The 21,310-nt window shown below is 48.0% G+C and overlaps 3 protein-coding genes across 4 annotated transcripts in view; 2 read left to right on the top strand and 1 right to left on the bottom strand.

The window, feature by feature from the left end:
* Positions 1-342: 342 nt before the first annotated feature.
* LOC135813755 (uncharacterized) lies at positions 343-3,937 on the top strand. The gene has a single exon (XM_065326761.1). The coding sequence runs from the start codon at positions 525-527 to the stop codon at positions 3,105-3,107; it is 2,583 nt and encodes an 860-aa protein (XP_065182833.1). The 5' UTR covers positions 343-524; the 3' UTR covers positions 3,108-3,937.
* A 3,065-nt stretch (positions 3,938-7,002) lies between these two features.
* On the top strand, positions 7,003-9,399 carry LOC135813754 (acid-sensing ion channel 1C-like). The gene has a single exon (XM_065326760.1). It carries the CDS (start codon positions 7,066-7,068, stop codon positions 8,635-8,637), a length of 1,572 nt encoding a protein of 523 aa, XP_065182832.1. The 5' UTR covers positions 7,003-7,065; the 3' UTR covers positions 8,638-9,399.
* Positions 9,400-17,880: 8,481 nt separating this feature from the next.
* LOC135813756 (uncharacterized) overlaps positions 17,881-21,310 on the bottom strand; it is a 69,133-nt gene continuing 65,703 nt past the window's right edge. For both annotated transcript variants that reach the window (XM_065326762.1, XM_065326763.1), the window contains exon 40: positions 17,881-18,672. In XM_065326762.1, the coding sequence (XP_065182834.1) occupies positions 18,587-18,672 (86 nt within the window). In that variant the 3' untranslated portion in view covers positions 17,881-18,586. The remainder of the gene's footprint in view (positions 18,673-21,310) is intronic.

Genomic DNA, 21,310 nt, shown 5'->3' with positions numbered 1-21,310 from the left:
GGAGTGAGCCTGACTCCTGCCTGTGGCGAGATCACGAGCACGACCCACCTCCAACTGAATTACTTGAGAGTCTAGTGGAGTACCACGACTGCATGTAACATATATAGCAAAGAGTCATGTTATTCAATAATTTCATTGTGACGTTGGTTGACAAGCTGACAAAGTGGCTTGTCTCTGAGCCGGGATTACTGGCAAGTGACACCAAGTCCAAGGACGGTAACCATTGGTGATGGACACCAGATGTCACTCCCCGTTTGGTATAGATACTGGTACTAGACGTAGACCTCTAAAATAGTCTAATCCACTTAGCGCATTTGTACTCCATAGTTCACAATGAACAACAAGACTTGGACTAAAAGTCTAGCTATAGTAATTAAATGCAGGACAGGCTGGCATGCTGCCGGCAGTCTCATCCAATCCTGATCTTACTCCGGATGAGGACTGCACTCTAGATTTGCTCGCTACCGAGTATCTTTCGTAGACCAACCGAAGCCAAAGCCAATGACACACAGTTGTTGATATGGATGACTGTGATGCTGTTTGCAGCGTTCACACTGCTATGGTCGCACTGTGATGCTCAGTTGCGATTACGCGCAAACTCAGCTGGCGACTACACAATCCTTCTGGATGAACAGCCACTTCTATATGGATCTGGTGTGGCTATCATCAGCGAGCAGGAGTGGTTTTCTAGCGATGCAAACCACACAGTCACTGATGACTCTAGCAGGCATGATGGCAAGGAAAATGCTCCAAAGCCTGTCGCTAAGAAATTAGTCCTGGCGAGCAGGAGACTGCGAAGTGATGTTGACTCCATAGGGGATTACAGTGGCTGGGAGGAAACCTGGAAGGCCGGCGATGTCACGTTTGTGACAATTGCAAAGACGTACCCACGTGTGGGAAACATCATTGCTTTCACATACAACATCACAAACACATCATTGACGGGAACGCACGGTGCCGACTCTGGTGACGTCATCACCAATTATCCGGTACTAAGGAAGGCCGAAGACTCGTTCCTTGAGCATGCCACGTATCTAGGCTGGCAGTCATCCCAAGTTCAAAATGCCATTGGTCCTGAAGAAGAGAGAAAAAACTATGGCATAACAACAGGTCCACGAGTTTATGTGAATAGCGCTGCACCAGTGAACACTGCGGGCGTCATCATACTGTCCGTGTTTGATCACTTCCTGAGCTCCAGTCAGACAAACACCCGCTACAATGGAGAGAAGGCTGACTGGATACCCGGTATAAGCCGCTCTGTCCTGAGCTTGCCGGCTGGATTCAATCAAACATTTCTAGTTTTCTATGGCCAGCATGGTCTGACACAGGCCATGCATGATTACGGGAAACTCATGCAGGCTACGCACTCCCCTAACGGCAAAGCCGCGAAACGTGCAGACCCGACTCTACAATACCTCGGCTATCAGACCGACAACGGAGCTATGTACTGTTACTGTACGGAGGGCTGTGTGCAGAAGCTGTTGAACGTCAAGGCCTACTTGGATGACATCAATGTTCCAATTCGTTATTTATCGCATCAAGGAGAATGGTGGCTGAAGGGAACTGATGTATCCTGGTGTGTTAGTGAGTGGGAACCGAATGCAGCGTACGCTGGCATGTCTGTCAAGGCATTTCGGGAGAAATTCGGCCTTCCGCTTCAGCTGTATGCGCCGTATTTTTGCAATGATACCAAGTATGCTAAGAGTAAGAGTAATGGAGGGAACTTCTCCATGTTGATCAGCAATGCATCACTATGTCATGGTGCTTTCATGACCAGCACACCAGAGCAGGCTTCTGTGTTCTACACTGCACTATTCACACTGGGCATCAGCATGGGAATGATGTCATACGAAATTGACTTCCTTACAGCCAATTACTATTGTGTATCAGCTCTGACGAAATCAGTGTCGGCTGCAGAGATGTGGATGGATGGTCTGAACCAAGCAGCTGTGGATAAAGATATTCCAATGCAATGGTGTCTGGCAGCATCTACAAATGTACTTCTCTCACTTTACTATCCCTACGTCACAAACATCAGAGCTAGCCGAGACTTCAGGAACGGTGTAAGCTATAAAGTGGGCTTCAGCTCTCTGTTGATGTGGTCCATGGGTGTAGCACCGTCCAAGGATACCTTCTGGACTACTGACAACATGCCACTTGCTACTCAAATCGGAGGCTGCAAGCCACAGGGCTGTCCAGCTGATCATACCAATGCTTCACTGGAGCTGCACACTATACTAGCTATCCTATCGACTGGCCCGGTTGGATTCAGCGATGCTCCAGGCATGACTAATAGATCTCTGATAATGCGCACTTGCCAGCAAAACGGCAGGCTACTGCAGCCAGCAAAGCCAGCCACTGCTCTTGATGCCACTATGAGCAGTAAACGAGCACCACAAAATGGCAGTATCTTTGGTACCTACTGCGGTAGGGGAAAGCAGACGGTGGCGTTCATTCTGGTATCTTTCCAGCTGACGGCAAGTTGGATGCTTACAGCCGCTGATCTTTGGTTACCATCTGGCAACCTGGCTACACTGTGTAATACGACTAGACCAGGCCAGTCCGGGTCAGACAGTGATGTCGGGTCAGACAGTGATGTCGGGTCAGACAGTGATGTCGGGTCAGACAGTGATGTCGGGTCAGACAGTGATGTCGCTGACTCTGTGTTGTTGGTGTATCGTGTACGATGGAATGAACCGCCGTGCATCACTGGTCATGCAGCCAGCCAGTGTGTGAATACTGCCACTGTCCCGACAACAGATGATGGCTCTGCTGAGATTTTGACAATACCAGCCAGTCCAAAAGATGGAAGTTTCACGCCATACCTGACAACCATCTGGCCAGTGATGTGCGACAATGGCTGGGTTCTTCTGGGCGAACTGGACAAGTACGTTCCAGTTGCGGAGAGTCGCTTTCCTTACATGTACGAGTGTACGGCGACAGGTTTGCAGGTAAACGTGCAAGGAAGTCCTAATGAGATTGTTAGTGTGACTGCGCTGGGCCCTCACGACGGTGTCCCAGCAGCATGGGTGTACGTCAAGAAGGTTGTGTTGGGAGAGACAGGCTCAACGCTCGTGCAGTTCTCTGCCACTATGGCCACAGACTGAGAACTCAGCGAGGCATGCAGTACAGGAGGAAGGTGTTGGATTACACTGCACTGATGCGTAGGCAACTGCTGCTTTGCCATAGTGATCACATTGAGTTACTCGGTAACCATGGTAGCTGGGTGTAGAGCTGAGTCCATGGCTACCTGCTGCTGCTCCAGCCTATCGGATTTGAGTTTTCTTTTTCCCTTTCATTCCCCTGTACATTTTTATTTTAAAATGAGGCTGAGTTTTCATGCTACACTACTCTACACTACTCTACACTACACTACACTACACTACACTACACTACACTACACTACACTACACTACACTACACTACACTACACTACACTACACTACACTACACTACACTACACTACACTACACTACACTACACTACACTACACTACACTACACTACACTACACTACACTACACTACACTACACTACACTACTCGTAGTATCACAAGTTCGAGTTACTTGTACATGTGCATGTTCTACACATTGTAGTGTGCATATAGTACTATTGTGTACAACAGCACTGCTCAATGTGGAAATCCCATCGAGTCACTCAAGTACGCGCCTGGCATTGCGCGGCTCTAGACCTGCGAACACTGGGCTGCGAAATGGTGCAAGGCGCAAACTTGACTCACACGATCAGACTTCATATTGAGCAGCACTGCGTACGTATACAGTCAACTTCACTAATAACGACTGCGGATATAACGACTGCGGATATAACGACTGCGGATATAACGACTGCGGATATAACGACTGCGGATATAACGACTGCGGATATAACCACTGCGGATATAACGACTGCGGATATAACGACTGCGGATATAACGACTGCGGATATAACCACTGCGGATATAACGACTGCGGATATAACGACTGCGGATATAACGACTGCGGATATAACGACTGCGGATATAACGACTGCGGATATAACGACTGCGGATATAAACGACTGCGGATATAACGACTGCGAATATAACGACTGCGAATATAACGACTGCGGATATAACGACTGCGGATATAACGACTGCGGATATAACGACTGCGGATATAACGACTGCGGATATAACGACTGCGGATATAACGACTGCGGATATAACGACTGCGGATATAACGACTGCGGATATAACGACTGCGGATATAACGACTGCGGATATAACGACTGCGGATATAACGACTGCGGATATAACGACTGCGGATATAACGACTGCGGATATAACGACTGCGGATATAACGACTGCGGATATAACGACTGCGGATATAACGACTGCGGATATAACGACTGCGGATATAACGACTGCGGATATAACGACTGCGGATATAACGACTGCGGATATAACGACAATTCGCGAATAACGACAGACTTTTCATGCCCAGAGCAAAGTCCATTCTACCTGCATACATTATAATGAGACTTCGGGTATAACGACACTTCGCGAATAAGGACACTTTTCTGGTACCCGACCGAGTGTCGTTATACGCAAAGTTGACTGTATGACATTGTAGAGATGGTACTATTGACATTGTACAATGTACACAGGGTCTGAATGCAGGGGTCTGAATGCAGGGGTGTAGCAGCTGGTCTGGCAGATCCGCCTTTGGCCGGACCACTTTTCCGCCCGACCACGCCCGGAATGCAGGATTTTGCACCCTAATTTCAAAATTTCCAGGGAGAGACTTCCCGTCGGCCCCCGACCCCCCAGCCGGACCACCTCCGACTGCGGTGCTACGTGCCTGGTATGGTCGATGATCCTGGGTCCCAGCTAGACCATGTAGACCTGAGTCTGTGGCTGTGTGCTCAGTAGCATGGCATCATGAGTACAGTCATAACCACTCTTGTCTTGATATCTGGGCCCCTTTCCGTGCTCCGACTGTCCGAGTCGGTCACCGTCAGGCCGGTCAGTGCCAGTGGTGGTCTCCATGCATAGTCACTATGCATGGTGACCATGCATGGTCACTATGCATGGTCACCATGCATAGTCACTATGAAGTATGATGACGAGTGCTGTGGTAGACTCTACCATGCCGTGGACTAGCCTGTCCTGCACTCCGGACTGAGTACCAGTATGTACACTATGATGTACATGTATGTGATTCGATCAGAGCCTTGAAAACAGCGCAGATGTGTAGAGCTACGGTAGCTTTAGTTATAGGTTAGTGCATGGCAGGGAGGGCCTTATGGCTTGTTAGTGCCCGACAGGTTAGCCTGAGGGCCGTAGGCCCGAGGGCTAACCTGAAGGGCACAAACAAGCCATAAGACCCTCCCTGCCATGCACTAACTATTTTAGAACGAGGTTACATGCATTATCTCACTTCCATTATGCTTGTGTACCACTATATTGGGTAGTTTTGTGGTTTGTGTGCAGAGAGACTTGGTGTGGTATGAAAGAATATTTTCTTCTAGGTAAGTTATGGTAACTCAGCACCACTTAGGACTACTAAAAGTAGAATGGAAGCAAATGAAATGCTGGGCTCTTATTGCGAGCTTCATTCTTATTCATACATGTATGTAGCTTGTGGAGCTATTTAGGGGCTTTGAGAGCCCCTTGTCGATAACTCTAATGACTTTGATCCTCGCTTTTTATAGGTTTCCGCAAGCTGTTGACAAAGAAAATTCGTACAGATGAAAGAATACGGGAGGCAAAAACCGTACACACTTCTGAATTGCGTAGCTTTTAGTAGTACACCGTACACGTTATGCAGAGTTCATTATCTGCACCGTACTATTATGCATACAGGGAGTTGTACGCACCAGTTTAGAGTATATTCAGCGGGCTTTAAACTAATCCAAGGCCCTCGACGCGTCATCAAGAGTAGTATTAATAACGATTGAGCGGGCTTTAAAGGGGAAGTTAAGGCAAAAATTAAAATTGCACCAGTTGTAGTCTTCGGGGTGCTGAGTCGAATGGTCGTGGTCCGAGGAAGCTGAGACGCTCCCTTCCTACTTGAATCCCAATCGAACTCGCGCACTTCCACTGAAACTGGGTGACTGCGCCCTACTATGGGGATTTGTATGCAAAATGTCACTAAAAGCGCCATTTCGTTCTTATAAAAGCACGGATGACGGCGATTGGCCCATATGTTGTAGTCTTTTGGATGCTTAGTCGACTGGTTTTGGTCCGAAAAGGCTGCGATGCAGCGTTCCTCCTTTATTCCCAATGGAACATGGTTGAACAAGTGGTCACGTGCTCCTGGGTGCCCAAATCACCTGGTCACCGTGCCTGCAGGGTACAACTTACTAGCCTGTTTGACCTTTTTTGGGTGCAGTCCTGTCACTCGAGTTGAACTCGAGTTGAACCTTGGTGTGAAAGTTGTCACCTGCTGGCGTGGTGACCAGGTGATTTGGGCACCCAGGACCACGTGACCGCTTCTTCAACCATGTTCGATTGGGAATAAAGGAGGAACGCTGCATCGCAGCCTTTTGGGACCAAAACCAGTCGACTCAGCGTCCAAAAGACTACAACATATGGGCCAATCGCGGTCATCCGTGCTTTTATAAGAACGAAATGGCGCTTTTAGTGACATTTTGCATACAAATCCCCATCTAGTAGGGCGCAGTCACCCAGTTTCGGTGGAAGTGCGCGAGTTCGATTGGGATTCAAGTAGGAAGGGAGCGTCTCAGCTTCCTCGGACCAAGACCATTCGACTCAGCACCCCGAAGACTACAACTGGTGAAATTTTAATTTTTGCCTTAACTTCCCCTTTAAACTCTGATAAGGCCCTTGGCGGGAATGTCGCTGATTGGTCGTTTCCTGGACAACGAGACAGACCTCGTTCTTATACATAATCATTGCAGCTACATGTACGTGTGATGTAGCTGCAAAAGCGATGCACTGACAGTGACACTGAACAAAAATTGCATTCATAATGTTCAAAATACCGGTAATCATGCGGCAATCATCATGATCAGTTTCATTTTATAGTTGTATTTTGTAGAGTTTGGACATAGCCAGTATTCGAAATGACGGACAGCGGGGATCCTAGCGATGGGTCTACCGCTGCTAGTAGCGATGAAGTGGATTACGGCGGTATCAGTGGCCTCCGGGAATTCTTCGGCGAGACTACCATGCACGGTGTTCAATACACATTTCGTGGTGGTCTCTTGCTGAGGTTCGTGTGGTTGTTGGGCGTGCTAGGGTGCCTGTGTGGGTTTTTCTACTTCTTCATAACGGCAGCGATCAACTACGCTGGTTTCCCATCCAACACTAAGGTTGATATCATTACAGCTGATTCCCTGCCCACTCCCGCTATCACCATCTGTAACTCCAACGTGGCACTAGCGTCGGGTGTGGCGAAATCCCTGCGCAATCTAGCTTTCCTGTGCCGAACATACAATCTGACGGTGATTGATGATGCTCGAGGTTGTCCGTTCACTGCGCAGCAGAGAGACACTCTTACCGAAAGTGATACAAGATTACCGGCAGAGATTATACAGGAGATCGGTCAGAGCAAAGAAAACATGGTGCTGGATGAGCTGGCGAGGAGCCTGTCAACCAATGGTACTGTTTATACATACGAGAACAGCAGCTCTTTCATTACATTCATCACAGCGCTTGGACTATGTCACACGTATAATGCTGACGGAAGATTCCCATATCAGACCACCATTGGTGTCAACGGTGGAAGAAGGTTCATCATCAACGTCAACCAGAACGAGTATGCTGGAATAACGTTACTCTCGGCTGGAGTTGAGGTATATATTCACAACCCTGGAGAGCTAGTGCGAAGAGGACAGCACGCTATCTATGTCGGTCCAGGACAACGAGCGAATATTGCTGTGAAGCCGGCGCGTCGTCACATCCTTGGCTCTCCCTACCGTACTCCACCGTGTACCAACGAGAATTTGAATCGTGACAAGTCCTTGCCGTATTCTCCTGCTCGCTGTGAGCTGGATTGTCAGAATCAGTACATTGCTGAAGAGTGTGAATGTCTGCCGCTCACCGTGTCCGCTGGCGTGACGTTGACATTACCATCGGGACGAAGAGTGTCTCGCTACTGCAGCGTGCAGGAATACTTCTCCTGCTCTTCGCTGTTGGATTATGCATTTCATAATAACGTGTCGGTGTACAGTGAGTGCAGGAGTAGGTGTCTGTTACCATGCGAGGCACCGCCTAACACCTATATCTATGGCTCCGCATTGTCGTGGGATCTGTTCCCGAACTTCATTGCGTCAGAGCTCATCATTGAAGTGCTCACAGATTTCGGACTCTATGACAACCCGCGCAATATAACTACCAACCTGCAACTGGTACGTGAGAACTTTGCACAAATTAACGTGTTTTACGAGAGCCTGTCGTATGAAAGGATCGATGAGCAAGTATCGGTCACTCTCTCGACTTTGTTTGGCAGTGTCGGCGGTAATCTTGGTCTGTTTATAGGTGCCAGTATGCTTACATTGCTAGAGTTTGGGCAGTACATCACGCGCTTCTTCATTGCCAGGTTCCGGCGCTTACGCAGACAAGAGAAGGATATCTGGCAGAAGGACGATGCGAGTAATGATACTGCACTGGATGATGTTGTTGCTTCGTCGTAAGCTCAAACCGTCTCTCCATTGGTTTCTACGCGGTGCCTCAATCTCTCCACCTCTCATCCATGTAAAGTTTCTACTTCAACTCTCTGTAGGTGACCAGTTGCTTTTCTACCTGTGCCAACGGAAGGTGTATGGTTGCCGGGTTTTGCTAGAGTTGTAAATGTGGCATCTACATGTGTGGTGTGTTCCAGTCATCCGTTCTTGCTCTCGTTGTACCAGTATTGTTATTTGTTGTACCAGTATTGTTATTTGCTCTTCGTCTCGTGTTGTTTGTGAGCTTTTATTTTACGTATAGTAGTTGCATGTGCACTTGAGTAGAGATATTCTTAGCTGTAGTCATCCAGTAGTCACGGACCTATGTATATCACATCATTACAGTGACTTGTTTCTAACGTTATGGGTACCATGGTTAGCATGGATCGAGTACCATCAGACTATGGCCGTGACTCCCTGACTGGGCCAAGCTACGGCTGAACATTTTTCTAGCACAGGCTAATTGCCTATTTGACATCAGTCGCATTCCCGAAATATAATCGCATTCTGTACTCAGCTGTATTTAGTTTATTTACATCGATATCAAACGAGCAAGGCTGACCCGGCAGTATTATGAGTCGATGGCTTCCGCCGGAGCAAGCCGGAGCAGTGAGTAACCTTACTCATTCAGATCCTACCACTCCTATCATTGCAAAGACAATAATTATCATTATCACTATCGTGATTGTTATTCTATTGGTGAAGAAGAAATTGTACTTTTTTACTATCTTACGTCATATCACAAGATTTGGTTACATCCTATCATGAAGGTAGAAGTTATCTTCAAGAACATTCTCGATGCTCCCTGCAACTTCATGTCTTTACTGAGCAAACAAGGCATGGGCGATCGGCCACAGCTCCACTCGCGCTGCTATTCATTTGAATTATATATTTTTATCGTGACAGTCCAAGACGGAAACAGATTCGAATAGCAGTGCTCATGCCAGACTGACCGTGTGAAATGTCAATACTGGGAGATATGGCATTATGCTATTTATGGGTTGGACAGTCAACCACGGAGAAGAAAAGCGCCCGAAGAGACACGGAGCGTGTTGAACCTCCTCCCCCCCCCCCCCCCCCCCCCCGCGCTCGCCCGCTTTGACTATTGTAAACCCGGAAAGTCTAACGAGTCACAGAGTCATTTTAACGACCACTTTTTGGTTATTTGAAGAAATGTTATCGTGAACCCGGTTTGAGATGTCTGTGTTGTATGTACACATGCGCACATCGATGTATGTTCTTTCCGTTGTACAGTATATGCATCGTTAAACTTTCTGCAAGTTGTCATGCCAAAATTACAAAAACGTTACTTTTTGGTCGTTTTAAACTTTCCGGTTTTACAGTAATTATGAGGGTAAACCTGTACATCGACAGGGTACGAGTGTAGGCTGAACAACTCGTGCCAGCAAGCGCATCACACTCACAACTAATACTAGTAGTAACACATCGCAGACCAGCAGCTGAAGTCTGAAAAGTGTGAACGCGGGCGGTAACGATACACATGGCGAGTCAACGCTTCACAACACCTAACGAGTTACGTCCTAAGTCTAAGTCCTCCCTCTTACACTACCCGGCCAGATAATCATTGTGCAAGATGGCACCTTTCTTTCGACCCCGTATTGGGCCGTAGATCTACCGGCTATGAAAAGTAAAGACACAAGGCAGAGTGCCATCACTCAATAGATCTACTCACCACCACTAGTCTAGCCAACGCAACAGCTCCATTTGAAATAAGGACTAAGGTGACCGAAGACAAGTATTCAGACTTAGTCGAACTGAGATGAGGTTATATGCAAGGAGAAGTTCAGACTCAGAAGGTACCGTCTTCAGCCATGGTCATCAGTGAGTCGAGGTAAGTCACTGACCTGCTTTGGAAGCAGCAGTTCTTTGTTTGGGGCCTGTTGTGTTAGCGTCGTATGTGATTGATGCCGTTGCTTTTAATTCTTTGTTCAGGCCTGAGTAACGACTTCAATGTTGTACAACTCGGGTAAACACAACACTCTTTTGTGTTCTGGTCTGTAGGAACTGAAATGAAGGCAGTCAAGTCGGCATGTTAGAGCATGGTATCATTGCAAGCCAGGCGAGCTGAAGTCTTGCCAGGCCTACACAAATGACCATGATGACCGCAGTTCTTCGAAGGGGCGACGGCGGAGCATGCAATGATTATGTCGCTAGCAGCTTGATAGTCTACCAGCACCGGTACCGGTAAGTGACTTGTTTCGAAAAATAATACCTACCGAAACCCTGTTACTTCCGTGCGGAAACTCTTCATTTGTTGTGCCGTTGTGTTAACGTGTTGCCTATAAATGTATAATCGCAGATTGAGTAATTATTATACATGTATGTATGCCGAATCTTCTCCGTTTACGGCAGGCAGTGGTGGCGTGTGCCCTGCGAGAGTCTTGGGTCCGGGTAGGGCTGTGGTGGTATGTGTGTGGTGAAGGGGTGGGCGGCAGGCAGCTGCTTCAGCTTGTACGTCACCATGGTCACTATTATAGGCGATTCACACGACAGGCAAATCCACGTTTACAGGAAAGTCACCATGGAGATATTCCTGCGGGGGACAAAAATTTGCCCGCGGGAATCAAAAGTGTCCATGGCCTTTTTGCCCGCGGATGCACTCATCTGCGGGCACTTTTACAGTTATGAGGCTGTGAGGTCGTACTATCGTACGGTAGTCTCAAACCCTGGTTGTTTGGCCTTTGTCTTTGGGTACTCATTCCAAATCACCACAGTAACGCCGTATACTCACCGGATACTCCCGGGAGCTCTGGCCGCCACCCGCTGCCGTGTGAACTGCAGCCTCACGTTTCACTTCCTGCGGGCACCTGACAAACGTGGATTTGCCTGTCGTGTGAATCGCCTATTACAGAGTACAGTGTGTACATGTTTGAGGCAGGTTGTACCACCAGAGTTCTACTCGCGTTCCCCTGCCGCTGTAAACTAGGGCTGAGTCGGGTAACATTTTCTTCGGGTATCTGGTTCGGGTAGTTTCCACGGGTAGCACGGGTACCCGATTGGGTAATGTTTCCATGGTAATGCCACAATGCACCCCTTCCTTTACATCAAGAGTGACATGAAAACCAGAATATGCAGCTTGGGACTTTTTCTACTATGGGTATCCTGTCACGGCGGAATTCCGTGATTACATCATAATTATTTGGCGAAGATCTGAGGTGGGAAATGGCGTAGTGTGTACAACTGAGCTGCAGTTGTGCAGAAAGAGACCTGCTTGAATCCTGCTTGTACGTACTACATCACTAAAATGATCATCAATCATCACGGAATTCCGCCGTGACAGCAACCCATCCGAGCTGCACACTCTGGTTTTCATGTTCTCTTGCTTACACACTGGATAGACGTGCGGAGTACTGTAAAAGCCATATATATATAACGAAGTGCTAACTCTAACGAGTTAACGAGGAGAAATCTTTCGTTAAAATAGAAATCGTTATACAGAAATCGATACATATGCTGTCCTATTGAGCGTTGAGAATAAGCGAGAGTCGTTACCTTTGGTACACGTAAACCAGTCGATTTTGGGAAATCGTTATATATGCGCCTTGTTAGAATAATGGCTTTTACAGTATTGCATGAACTATACAAAGTTTGTACACGTGCACTGTACATGATGTCATCTGCGACTTCGGGTGTTCGGGTGCTATTCTGTACCTGTTTAGCCGAGGTCCTCACGGGTGTGCACGGGTAGCACGGGTAGCACGGTTACCCATGCACACCACTACTGTAAGCTATGCAAGTACATGTATGTATTGACTGGGTAGGAGGTCGACATACATGTATGAAATAAAAGCCGAGTAAAAGATCGAGGTGAAGCGGAGGTCTTTTACGAGGTTATATTTCCTATTGGCCTAGAACAAAGTCAACTTGGATTTATCATGACAAACCAAAGCATGTGTTCAATCCCTAAAAAGGAGTCAAATATAAGCGGTCAATATAGCCCTATTGAAATTGTAAATATATCGGAATATTTGACTGCTCTAGGTAAAGCAACAACCAATGGGAACCACTACTGTACTAAGAGAGTACACATACTTGTAACTTCTGTAATCTTACTTTGTCCTTTTCGGAAAGGACGTGCAACCGGCAAATCCAGAAGAAATGGTTCCATGAATGGGCACCCTCCTCCCCCCCCCCCCCTCCTCCCTCTCCCCCTGTGGTACTACAGTGGTATCTGCTATAGTACTACAGTGACTATAAGTAGTAGCCTTGCTGGACGACTGGTCCTCTTCGTCTTGAACTGCATGCAGCATGTCTTGGTCCTCTTGAACTGCATGCAGCATGTCTTGGTCCTCTTGAACTGCATGCAGCAGGTCTTGGTCCTCTTGAACTGCATGCAGCATGCCCCTTGGTATTCTTGGACTGGATCAATGTAACTCAGAAGTAGCGACAAACTCGGCCATTTGGAAATAATCTTAATCTAATCTACCTCCCCTGAGGAGGTCTTAATGAGCCAAACAGCTGTCTGGAGGATACGGAACATCTACCCAAGAACGAACTTCCTCGCTATGGAGTGTGTTGTGAATGATATTATACGGGGAATTCCGGAAGGAATGCAAGGCACTGTAATAAAGAAAGGAAGTTAGAGGGTGAAGTGAAGAAATTTGGAGCGGGGAAACAGCGGCCAAGAATTGGTACATCTCATACAGTCCATTCAGAAAAAGATGGACTTCTAGCTTTTGGCCATAAATGGGTCAAACTTTGAGTTATTTTAGAATTTTTTTCTGCAATCCCCTATGGAATCCTCTTCCAATTATGTTTCTGAAGTCTATTTGTCCAAAAAGCAAGCCATAACAAGAATAGGATATCGGCCAGGTTTTGCCCCAGAAGCATTGAATTGGAAAAAAACCATCAAAATCCAGGCCGTTTGACCCTGCCTGCAACAGTGCATTGTGGGGTTCGAACCCCAGTTCAGGTACCCTTTTTGGACTCTTTTTCAAAGTTCAAATATCGCAGCACTGCACTGTGTACAATGAAATCACGAAAAATCGCCAAATACGGGAGCTCGCCAGAGCCAGGGCCCATCTTTTTCTGAATGGACTGTAGACACAAGCAGAATGTCCTTATCATCAACAGTATAGAGGTATATACTCTTGATACCATAGACAAAGCAGAGCGGACTGCTCCTTTGATGCATGGGATGTAGTAGCCAGCACAACTAGTGAAGTTGTTATTATTTTGATATTGCTTACAAGTCATGTAGTTATAAAGGAGGCATGAAAGAGGGCAGATTGTGTTTGTACTCTGGTTGTCTTTGGTTAGTCAGACCTGTTTTAACCCTTTACTGTCCGTACATACAAGCATCGATCCAATGGGATCGATGGGGTAGGCATTTTGAAATTATCGTAACTTGCTCAAATCTAGGTCTTTTGGAGAGATCGAAATATGTAGGTCGAAGAGAAAAGTCTCAGCTGTCGCCTCGAACAATTCCCGAAGCGATACGAAGAGCGGTTGCTGAGTTATCGCACTCGTAATTCTGGTCCCGGGAAATGTGCGTTCAGAGCGCGACGCGCATGTCGACGGCTGGGATTTTCCCTGTTTACGTCACCTGTTGGCAAGGCTACACCGATTCAAATTCAAAAGTAGGTTCCCGGGAGTCTCTACGAAAATATTTGAGCTCGATACGAGCAACAGGGGTGACATGGTGGATTGAGATCGATCTCGAGCGTGAGCTCAGCGCTTTTGCGCGTTCCCTGGCTTGCAGCGCTGGACCAGTGCATCCTGTGGCGCCGAGTGCAGGCTCATTGCGTTCGTCTCGTCAAGACCTTTCCAGGATGCCCAAGATCGTGGAAATCGTCAAATTCAAACCAAAGTTACGTCTAATTTTAGTTTCAGATTTTGTGGTTGCGTGGGCTTGTATACATTTTAATCGGACAGTAAAGGGTTAATGGGTGGTGTGTGTACCGCATGTGCCCATACGCACGCAGGTGTATGGGCACATGCGTGTGTATGTTGTATGCGTGTGTGTGTGTGTGTGTGTGTGTGTGTGTCTGCATGATTGCATGGTTGGCATTGTGTGCATGTGTGTGTGCGTACGTGTGCGTGTGTGCGTGTGTGTGCTCTCCAAGGTACCGGAATGTTGTGTCCTCGGACTTTACTGTCATCGGTTTGTCTGAAGCGAACTGGTATGACACAGCGCAGGAGAGATCTGCCTGGTTTCAGCGTTGTCGACAAGGGTCGAGAAGGAAGCCCCAGCCATCCCGTGCCCCAACTACCGCGGTGACAGAGTGTGCCGTCGTCCTCGTGACCTCAAGCAGCATGCGCCTTACTGCAGATTTCGGGCTAAGAGCCTCAGTGTGAGGAAGCCATCGCTATCATTGCTACGGCAATGGGCGTTCAAGGTTCAAGGTGTGCTCTCCAGGTTCGTAAGATGTGGGGCGATGTGGCGGAGGTCGCGGATAAAATCAGAGTCTGCCGACTTCGATGGCTTGGCCATGTGTCCCGCATGCAAGATTGAATACCTCGTCAGCTGCTGTACGGCGCGTTACCGTCCAAACGTCCACCGCATGGACCCCGTAAGCGCTGGAAGGACTCCGTGAAGTGGGACTTGATGGCTGTTGGCGTTCCTCTGGAGCAGCTTGGTGACATTGTCCAAGATCGACAGGGATGGTGGGACACCTGCCGTGACGCTGTCAACGCTATTGTCCAGTCCCGCATAGAGCCTGTGGCGAAGCCTCTCCTATGTGGCACTTGTGCGCTCAGTTTTTGTCGGCCACATGATAATGCGAGGCACAAATGTAACACTGTTTGCGCCGGCCGCGCGCACTGAGTCTGGCATTCCCCGCCCGGTGGACACCGCGTCTCCTGGTCTGCCCCTTATGGGGCCACATAGCCAGCTATGGTAGTGGAAGAAGGAAGGAAGGTGTGTATGTGTGTGTGTGTGCGTGTGTGTGTGTGCGCGCGCGTGCATGTGCGTTTGTGTGCGTGTGTGTGTGTGCGCGCGCGAGCATGTGCGTGTGTGCGTATGAGTGTGTGTGAGTGCGTATGTGTGTGTGCGAGTGCGCACGTGCGTGTATGAAGCCAGTTTTCAGCAACCACCATCTGTCCGTCCGCACCAAGAAGAATATCTTCAATGTGTGCGTTGTTTCCATCCTGCTGTACAGAGCTGAGTGCTGGGAATCCCCCCCCCCCCCCCCCCTCCACCCACTCCAAGCCGACATTTGTAGCCTCTCCACGTTCTACATGTATATGCAGTGTGTGCGTACCGTTCTGGGCAACTCAAGGATAGATGCCTGGCAAGAGTGGATCAGCAATGATCAACTGCTAGAAATGTTTGGGGACAAGCACCCACTTGCTATCTGGATTCGCCAACGGCGACTTAAGTGGCTAGGCCATGTTGCTTGCATGCCATCGGAGTGCATCCCGAAGATTCTGCTGTTCGGACTGCTCCCATCCCGTCGGACACCTGGCGGTCCACGCAAACGCTGGAAAGACTGCTTTAGTGCATACCTGAAGGTCCTGAATGCTGTGGAGGGATGGTACGATCTGGCAGATTCTCGCCCCGACTGGCGCCGCATGTACCGCAGTTCCGAGTCCGGCATTATCGATAATTTTCACGAAATTAAAAAAATTCTGTTAGGGCCCGGTGACACATGCACTGGGGTTCGCTTCGGCGTCGAGGTTCTGCGACAGCGAGCCTGGTGTCGCTCCAACGAAACCACGTGTGTATGGTCACACATACAAACAGGGCAAACTCCTACTTTGGCGGAAAATGAGAGTAAAGTGGACTGTGGTGCATACGGTACGGAGAATAGACGAGGTCAATGACTATATTGCACGCATTTTTGTTGCATGGACATCGTACGCATACGAATTTCTTGTAGCAAGTCCATATACAGCAGACCGTGGTGTTTTCCGCTGAAGCGAAACCCGTAGTAGAAGCGAGAGTTCCGCTCCCAAAATTTTGGAGGCAGTGGATTTGAGTTTCCGCTGGAGCGGAAATTCTCTTTTTGCTGTTTTCACTCCTGCGACGTCGCTTCAGCGGATCCACTACTTTTGAGTGCATGTGTGACAGGTCCCTTAGCACCCCCCCCCCCCGAACAAAAAATAGATTGACGGGACAGTTAGAATGCCTTGTCTCACATATCAATATTTTTTTAAACGAAACTCCTTGACCCGTACCCACTAGGCCTTGGCGGATAATGCTCGAAAAGGTGGCAGATTCTGCTTTTTTTGCACCGAAATTGGCAGAACCATACAAACCTTATGGCGGGCAATTCCTCGAATTCTGCTCCATTTCTTTATCCACATACCAAACATGCATGAAACTTACCAGAAAAAGTACCGAATTCTGCCAATTTTTCTGCCGGCATTATCCGCCAAGCCCTAGTACCCACCCACCATGACCAATAAGCGAAACTTTTTTTTTCTTTTTGTGTAAAAGATCGATAATTGTGGCCCAGCGCGCCCCTTAGATGCTTTGAGGGAAGTTTGTAAATCTGAAATTGATCACTAAATCGGCAACCATTGGCGTGGTAAAACATAGCCATTTTTCGTGGGATGCGTTTGGGACGTTCTCCACTCACGTCGTCCGCGAATGGATGGTGTGTACCAAATGGCCTATGCACACAATATTCAATGTAAGATTCCACACGTCACAGGCTTGCAGGTAAGGTGACCTACGCACCGGATTTCTCCGATTATAAGTCTCACCCCCCCCCCCCCCGCCCCTTTCAGGTTTGATCCATATTGTTTGGATGCCACTTCAGTAGTCGCAACCCCTTTTTTGCCCTTAAATTCTAACGTAAAATGTGCGACTTCTATTTGGAGAAATACAGTACCTGCCTACAGTCGACTCCACTTATAAAGAACTCGCATACCGCTATAGAGAATTTCGTAATAATTATCGCAAACTGCTGTCCATGTCCCTGTTTGAACCCATACAAAGTTGACCCTTTATAGCGAACGGTTTTCGTCTATAACAAACCAAATCTTGAATATAAACCAAGTGCATTCATACTGACAGGGGGACACTTGCCAGTCATGACTTGCTGCTTGTATAGTGTGAGTGGATTTTTGTTATAACGAACTTCGGCTATAAAGAACTAATAATCAAGAGTCGACTTACCTACCTACCTTCCACTCTTAGTGGAACAGAGGAGGAAAAGGGGACGCAGGCTACCTTCTTAAATAATGGGGTGCAGCAACCACATGCCCTGTGCCGCAGCCACAGTCAACATCTTACTACAGTAGTCCTCCAGTGGGATTCTTAACAGTATCCTCCAGTAGGAACATCTGTGTCAGAATCATTATTTTCATGATTAACAAAAATAGTATGCTGCAAGACCTGACATCCAGTCGCTAAATTATGTGAATGGAGATATAGTCCAGACTTTGATATTTTGATTTCATACTGATAAAAAAAAGATCATTATCTCAGCCCCATACAGCTTCATCTCTATGGGCAGATGTGAGATGTGTGTGTTTAGTAGTAGTACATGAGCCAAAAATGTTAGCAGAGTTAATTTGAAAAAAAAGAAAGAAAGAAAAGGAGAGATCAGCGCCTGATAAAATAGCAATATAGCAGCGGTAAAAAATCAACACCCTAACTGTATGCACAAAAGTTCAAAGTAAGCTGGCAATGCCATGTACACAATGGACGTGTATATGCAATCGGTGCCATCTCTCTGTACAATCTCTCTACACAGTACCTCTCCGTACAAAACTGCAGAATACCTCTGTACAATCTCTCAGTACACTCTGTACAAGTCAGCACCTTCAATATACAGTACTACAATTGTAGTGCCTCTCTGTACAATGCCCTCTGTACATGCCCCTGTAGACTGTGGTACTTCAGCTAGCTGATGATGATGACGTGTGAGTATCAGCGCCATGTTCCAGCAGTGGTAACAGCAATCAGCGTGCAGTGAGTGTACAGTGCACGTGTTGTGTGGTGGACGACTTACAGCTGGGAGAGTTGGGCCATGCAGTTGATAGTTGGCACGTAGTACGTTTGTCGTGGAGAGCAGTCCGTTGAAAAGCGACCTCCTGATGCCAACGCAATGCACACAGGACATAAGCTGCATGTACTCAAACTGTATACTATCTATCGTGCAAACACTCTTCAGTCCTGTCAGGACATGCAGCAAACACTCTTCAGTCCTGTCAGGACATGCAGCAAACACTCTTCAGTCCTGTCAGGACATGCAGCAAACACTCTTCAGTCCTGTCAGGACATGCAGCAAACACTCTTCAGTCCTGTCAGGACATGCAGCAAACACTCTTCAGTCCTGTCAGGACATGCAGCAAACACTCTTCAGTCCTGTCAGGACATGCAGCAAACACTCTTCAGTCCTGTCGGGACATGCAGCAAACACTCTTCAGTCCTGTCAGGACATGCAGCAAACACTCTTCAGTCCTGTCAGGACATGCAGCAAACACTCTTCAGTCCTGTCAGGACATGCAGCAAACACTCTTCAGTCCTGTCAGGACATGCAGCAAACACTCTTCAGTCCTGTCAGGACATGCAGCAAACACTCTTCAGTCCTGTCGGGACATGCAGCAAACACTCTTCAGTCCTGTCAGGACATGCAGCAAACACTCTTCAGTCCTGTCAGGACATGCAGCAAACACTCTTCAGTCCTGTCAGGACATGCAGCAAACACTCTTCAGTCCTGTCAGGACATGCAGCAAACACTCTTCAGTCCTGTCAGGACATGCAGCAAACACTCTTCAGTCCTGTCAGGACATGCAGCAAACACTCTTCAGTCCTGTCAGGACATGCAGCAAACACTCTTCAGTCCTGTCGGGACATGCAGCAAACACTCTTCAGTCCTGTCAGGACATGCAGCAAACACTCTTCAGTCCTGTCAGGACATGCAGCAAACACTCTTCAGTCCTGTCAGGACATGCAGCAAACACTCTTCAGTCCTGTCAGGACATGCAGCAAACACTCTTCAGTCCTGTCAGGACATGCAGCAAACACTCTTCAGTCCTGTCAGGACATGCAGCAAACACTCTTCAGTCCTGTCGGGACATGCAGCAAACACTCTTCAGTCCTGTCAGGACATGCAGCAAACACTCTTCAGTCCTGTCAGGACATGCAGCAAACACTCTTCAGTCCTGTCAGGACATGCAGCAAACACTCTTCAGTCCTGTCAGGACATGCAGCAAACACTCTTCAGTCCTGTCAGGACATGCAGCAAACACTCTTCAGTCCTGTCGGGACATGCAGCAAACACTCTTCAGTCCTGTCAGGACATGCAGCAAACACTCTTCAGTCCTGTCAGGACATGCAGCAAACACTCTTCAGTCCTGTCAGGACATGCAGCAAACACTCTTCAGTCCTGTCAGGACATGCAGCAAACACTCTTCAGTCCTGTCAGGACATGCAGCAAACACTCTTCAGTCCTGTCAGGACATGCAGCAAACACTCTTCAGTCCTGTCAGGACATGCAGCAAACACTCTTCAGTCCTGTCGGGACATGCAGCAAACACTCTTCAGTCCTGTCAGGACATGCAGCAAACACTCTTCAGTCCTGTCAGGACATGCAGCAAACACTCTTCAGTCCTGTCAGGACATGCAGCAAACACTCTTCAGTCCTGTCAGGACATGCAGCAAACACTCTTCAGTCCTGTCAGGACATGCAGCAAACACTCTTCAGTCCTGTCAGGACATGCAGCAAACACTCTTCAGTCCTGTCGGGACATGCAGCAAACACTCTTCAGTCCTGTCGGGACATGCAGCAAACACTCTTCAGTCCTGTCGGGACATGCAGCAAACACTCTTCAGTCCTGTCGGGACATGCAGCAAACACTCTTCAGTCCTGTCGGGACATGCAGCAAACACTCTTCAGTCCTGTCAGGACATGCAGCAAACACTCTTCAGTCCTGTCAGGACATGCAGCAAACACTCTTCAGTCCTGTCGGGACATGCAGCAAACACTCTTCAGTCCTGTCAGGACATGCAGCAAACACTCTTCAGTCCTGTCGGGACATGCAGCAAACACTCTTCAGTCCTGTCAGGACATGCAGCAAACACTCTTCAGTCCTGTCAGGACATGCAGCAAACACTCTTCAGTCCTGTCAGGACATGCAGCAAACACTCTTCAGTCCTGTCGGGACATGCAGCAAACACTCTTCAGTCCTGTCGGGACATGCAGCAAACACTCTTCAGTCCTGTCAGGACATGCAGCAAACACTCTTCAGTCCTGTCGGGACATGCAGCAAACACTCTTCAGTCCTGTCGGGACATGCAGCAAACACTCTTCAGTCCTGTCAGGACATGCAGCAAACACTCTTCAGTCCTGTCAGGACATGCAGCAAACACTCTTCAGTCCTGTCGGGACATGCAGCAAACACTCTTCAGTCCTGTCAGGACATGCAGCAAACACTCTTCAGTCCTGTCGGGACATGCAGCAAAGCAACTAGCCTACAACCACTACAGTACTGTTGGCTGCCGAAGAACGGCCAGGCTAGAATTTCACCATTTTTTAAGAACGGTCTAGGCTGGATTTTTTGCAGATATGACCGGAAACCGAAATGTACACTATAATGAACACTCAGACATATTACTCTGCAGAAAGTACTGTACATGTAAGACTGTACCATCGAATAAGAACGAAACGCTAGAACCCTGACCCCCAGTTCTTTGGCGCCCAACAGCACTGTAGACCACTAGCCTACA

The sequence above is a fragment of the Sycon ciliatum genome, chromosome 4, assembly GCF_964019385.1.
Source record: "Sycon ciliatum chromosome 4, ocSycCili1.1, whole genome shotgun sequence".
Lineage (NCBI taxonomy): Eukaryota > Metazoa > Porifera > Calcarea > Leucosolenida > Sycettidae > Sycon > Sycon ciliatum.
This window is presented reverse-complemented; position numbering and strand designations above follow the sequence as displayed.

Bases quoted from the DNA above. Each gene is read 5' to 3' on its own strand.
- LOC135813754 (XM_065326760.1), top strand. From the start codon at position 7,066: ATGACGGACAGCGGGGATCCTAGCGATGGGTCTACCGCTGCTAGTAGC.
- LOC135813755 (XM_065326761.1), top strand. From the start codon at position 525: ATGACTGTGATGCTGTTTGCAGCGTTCACACTGCTATGGTCGCACTGT.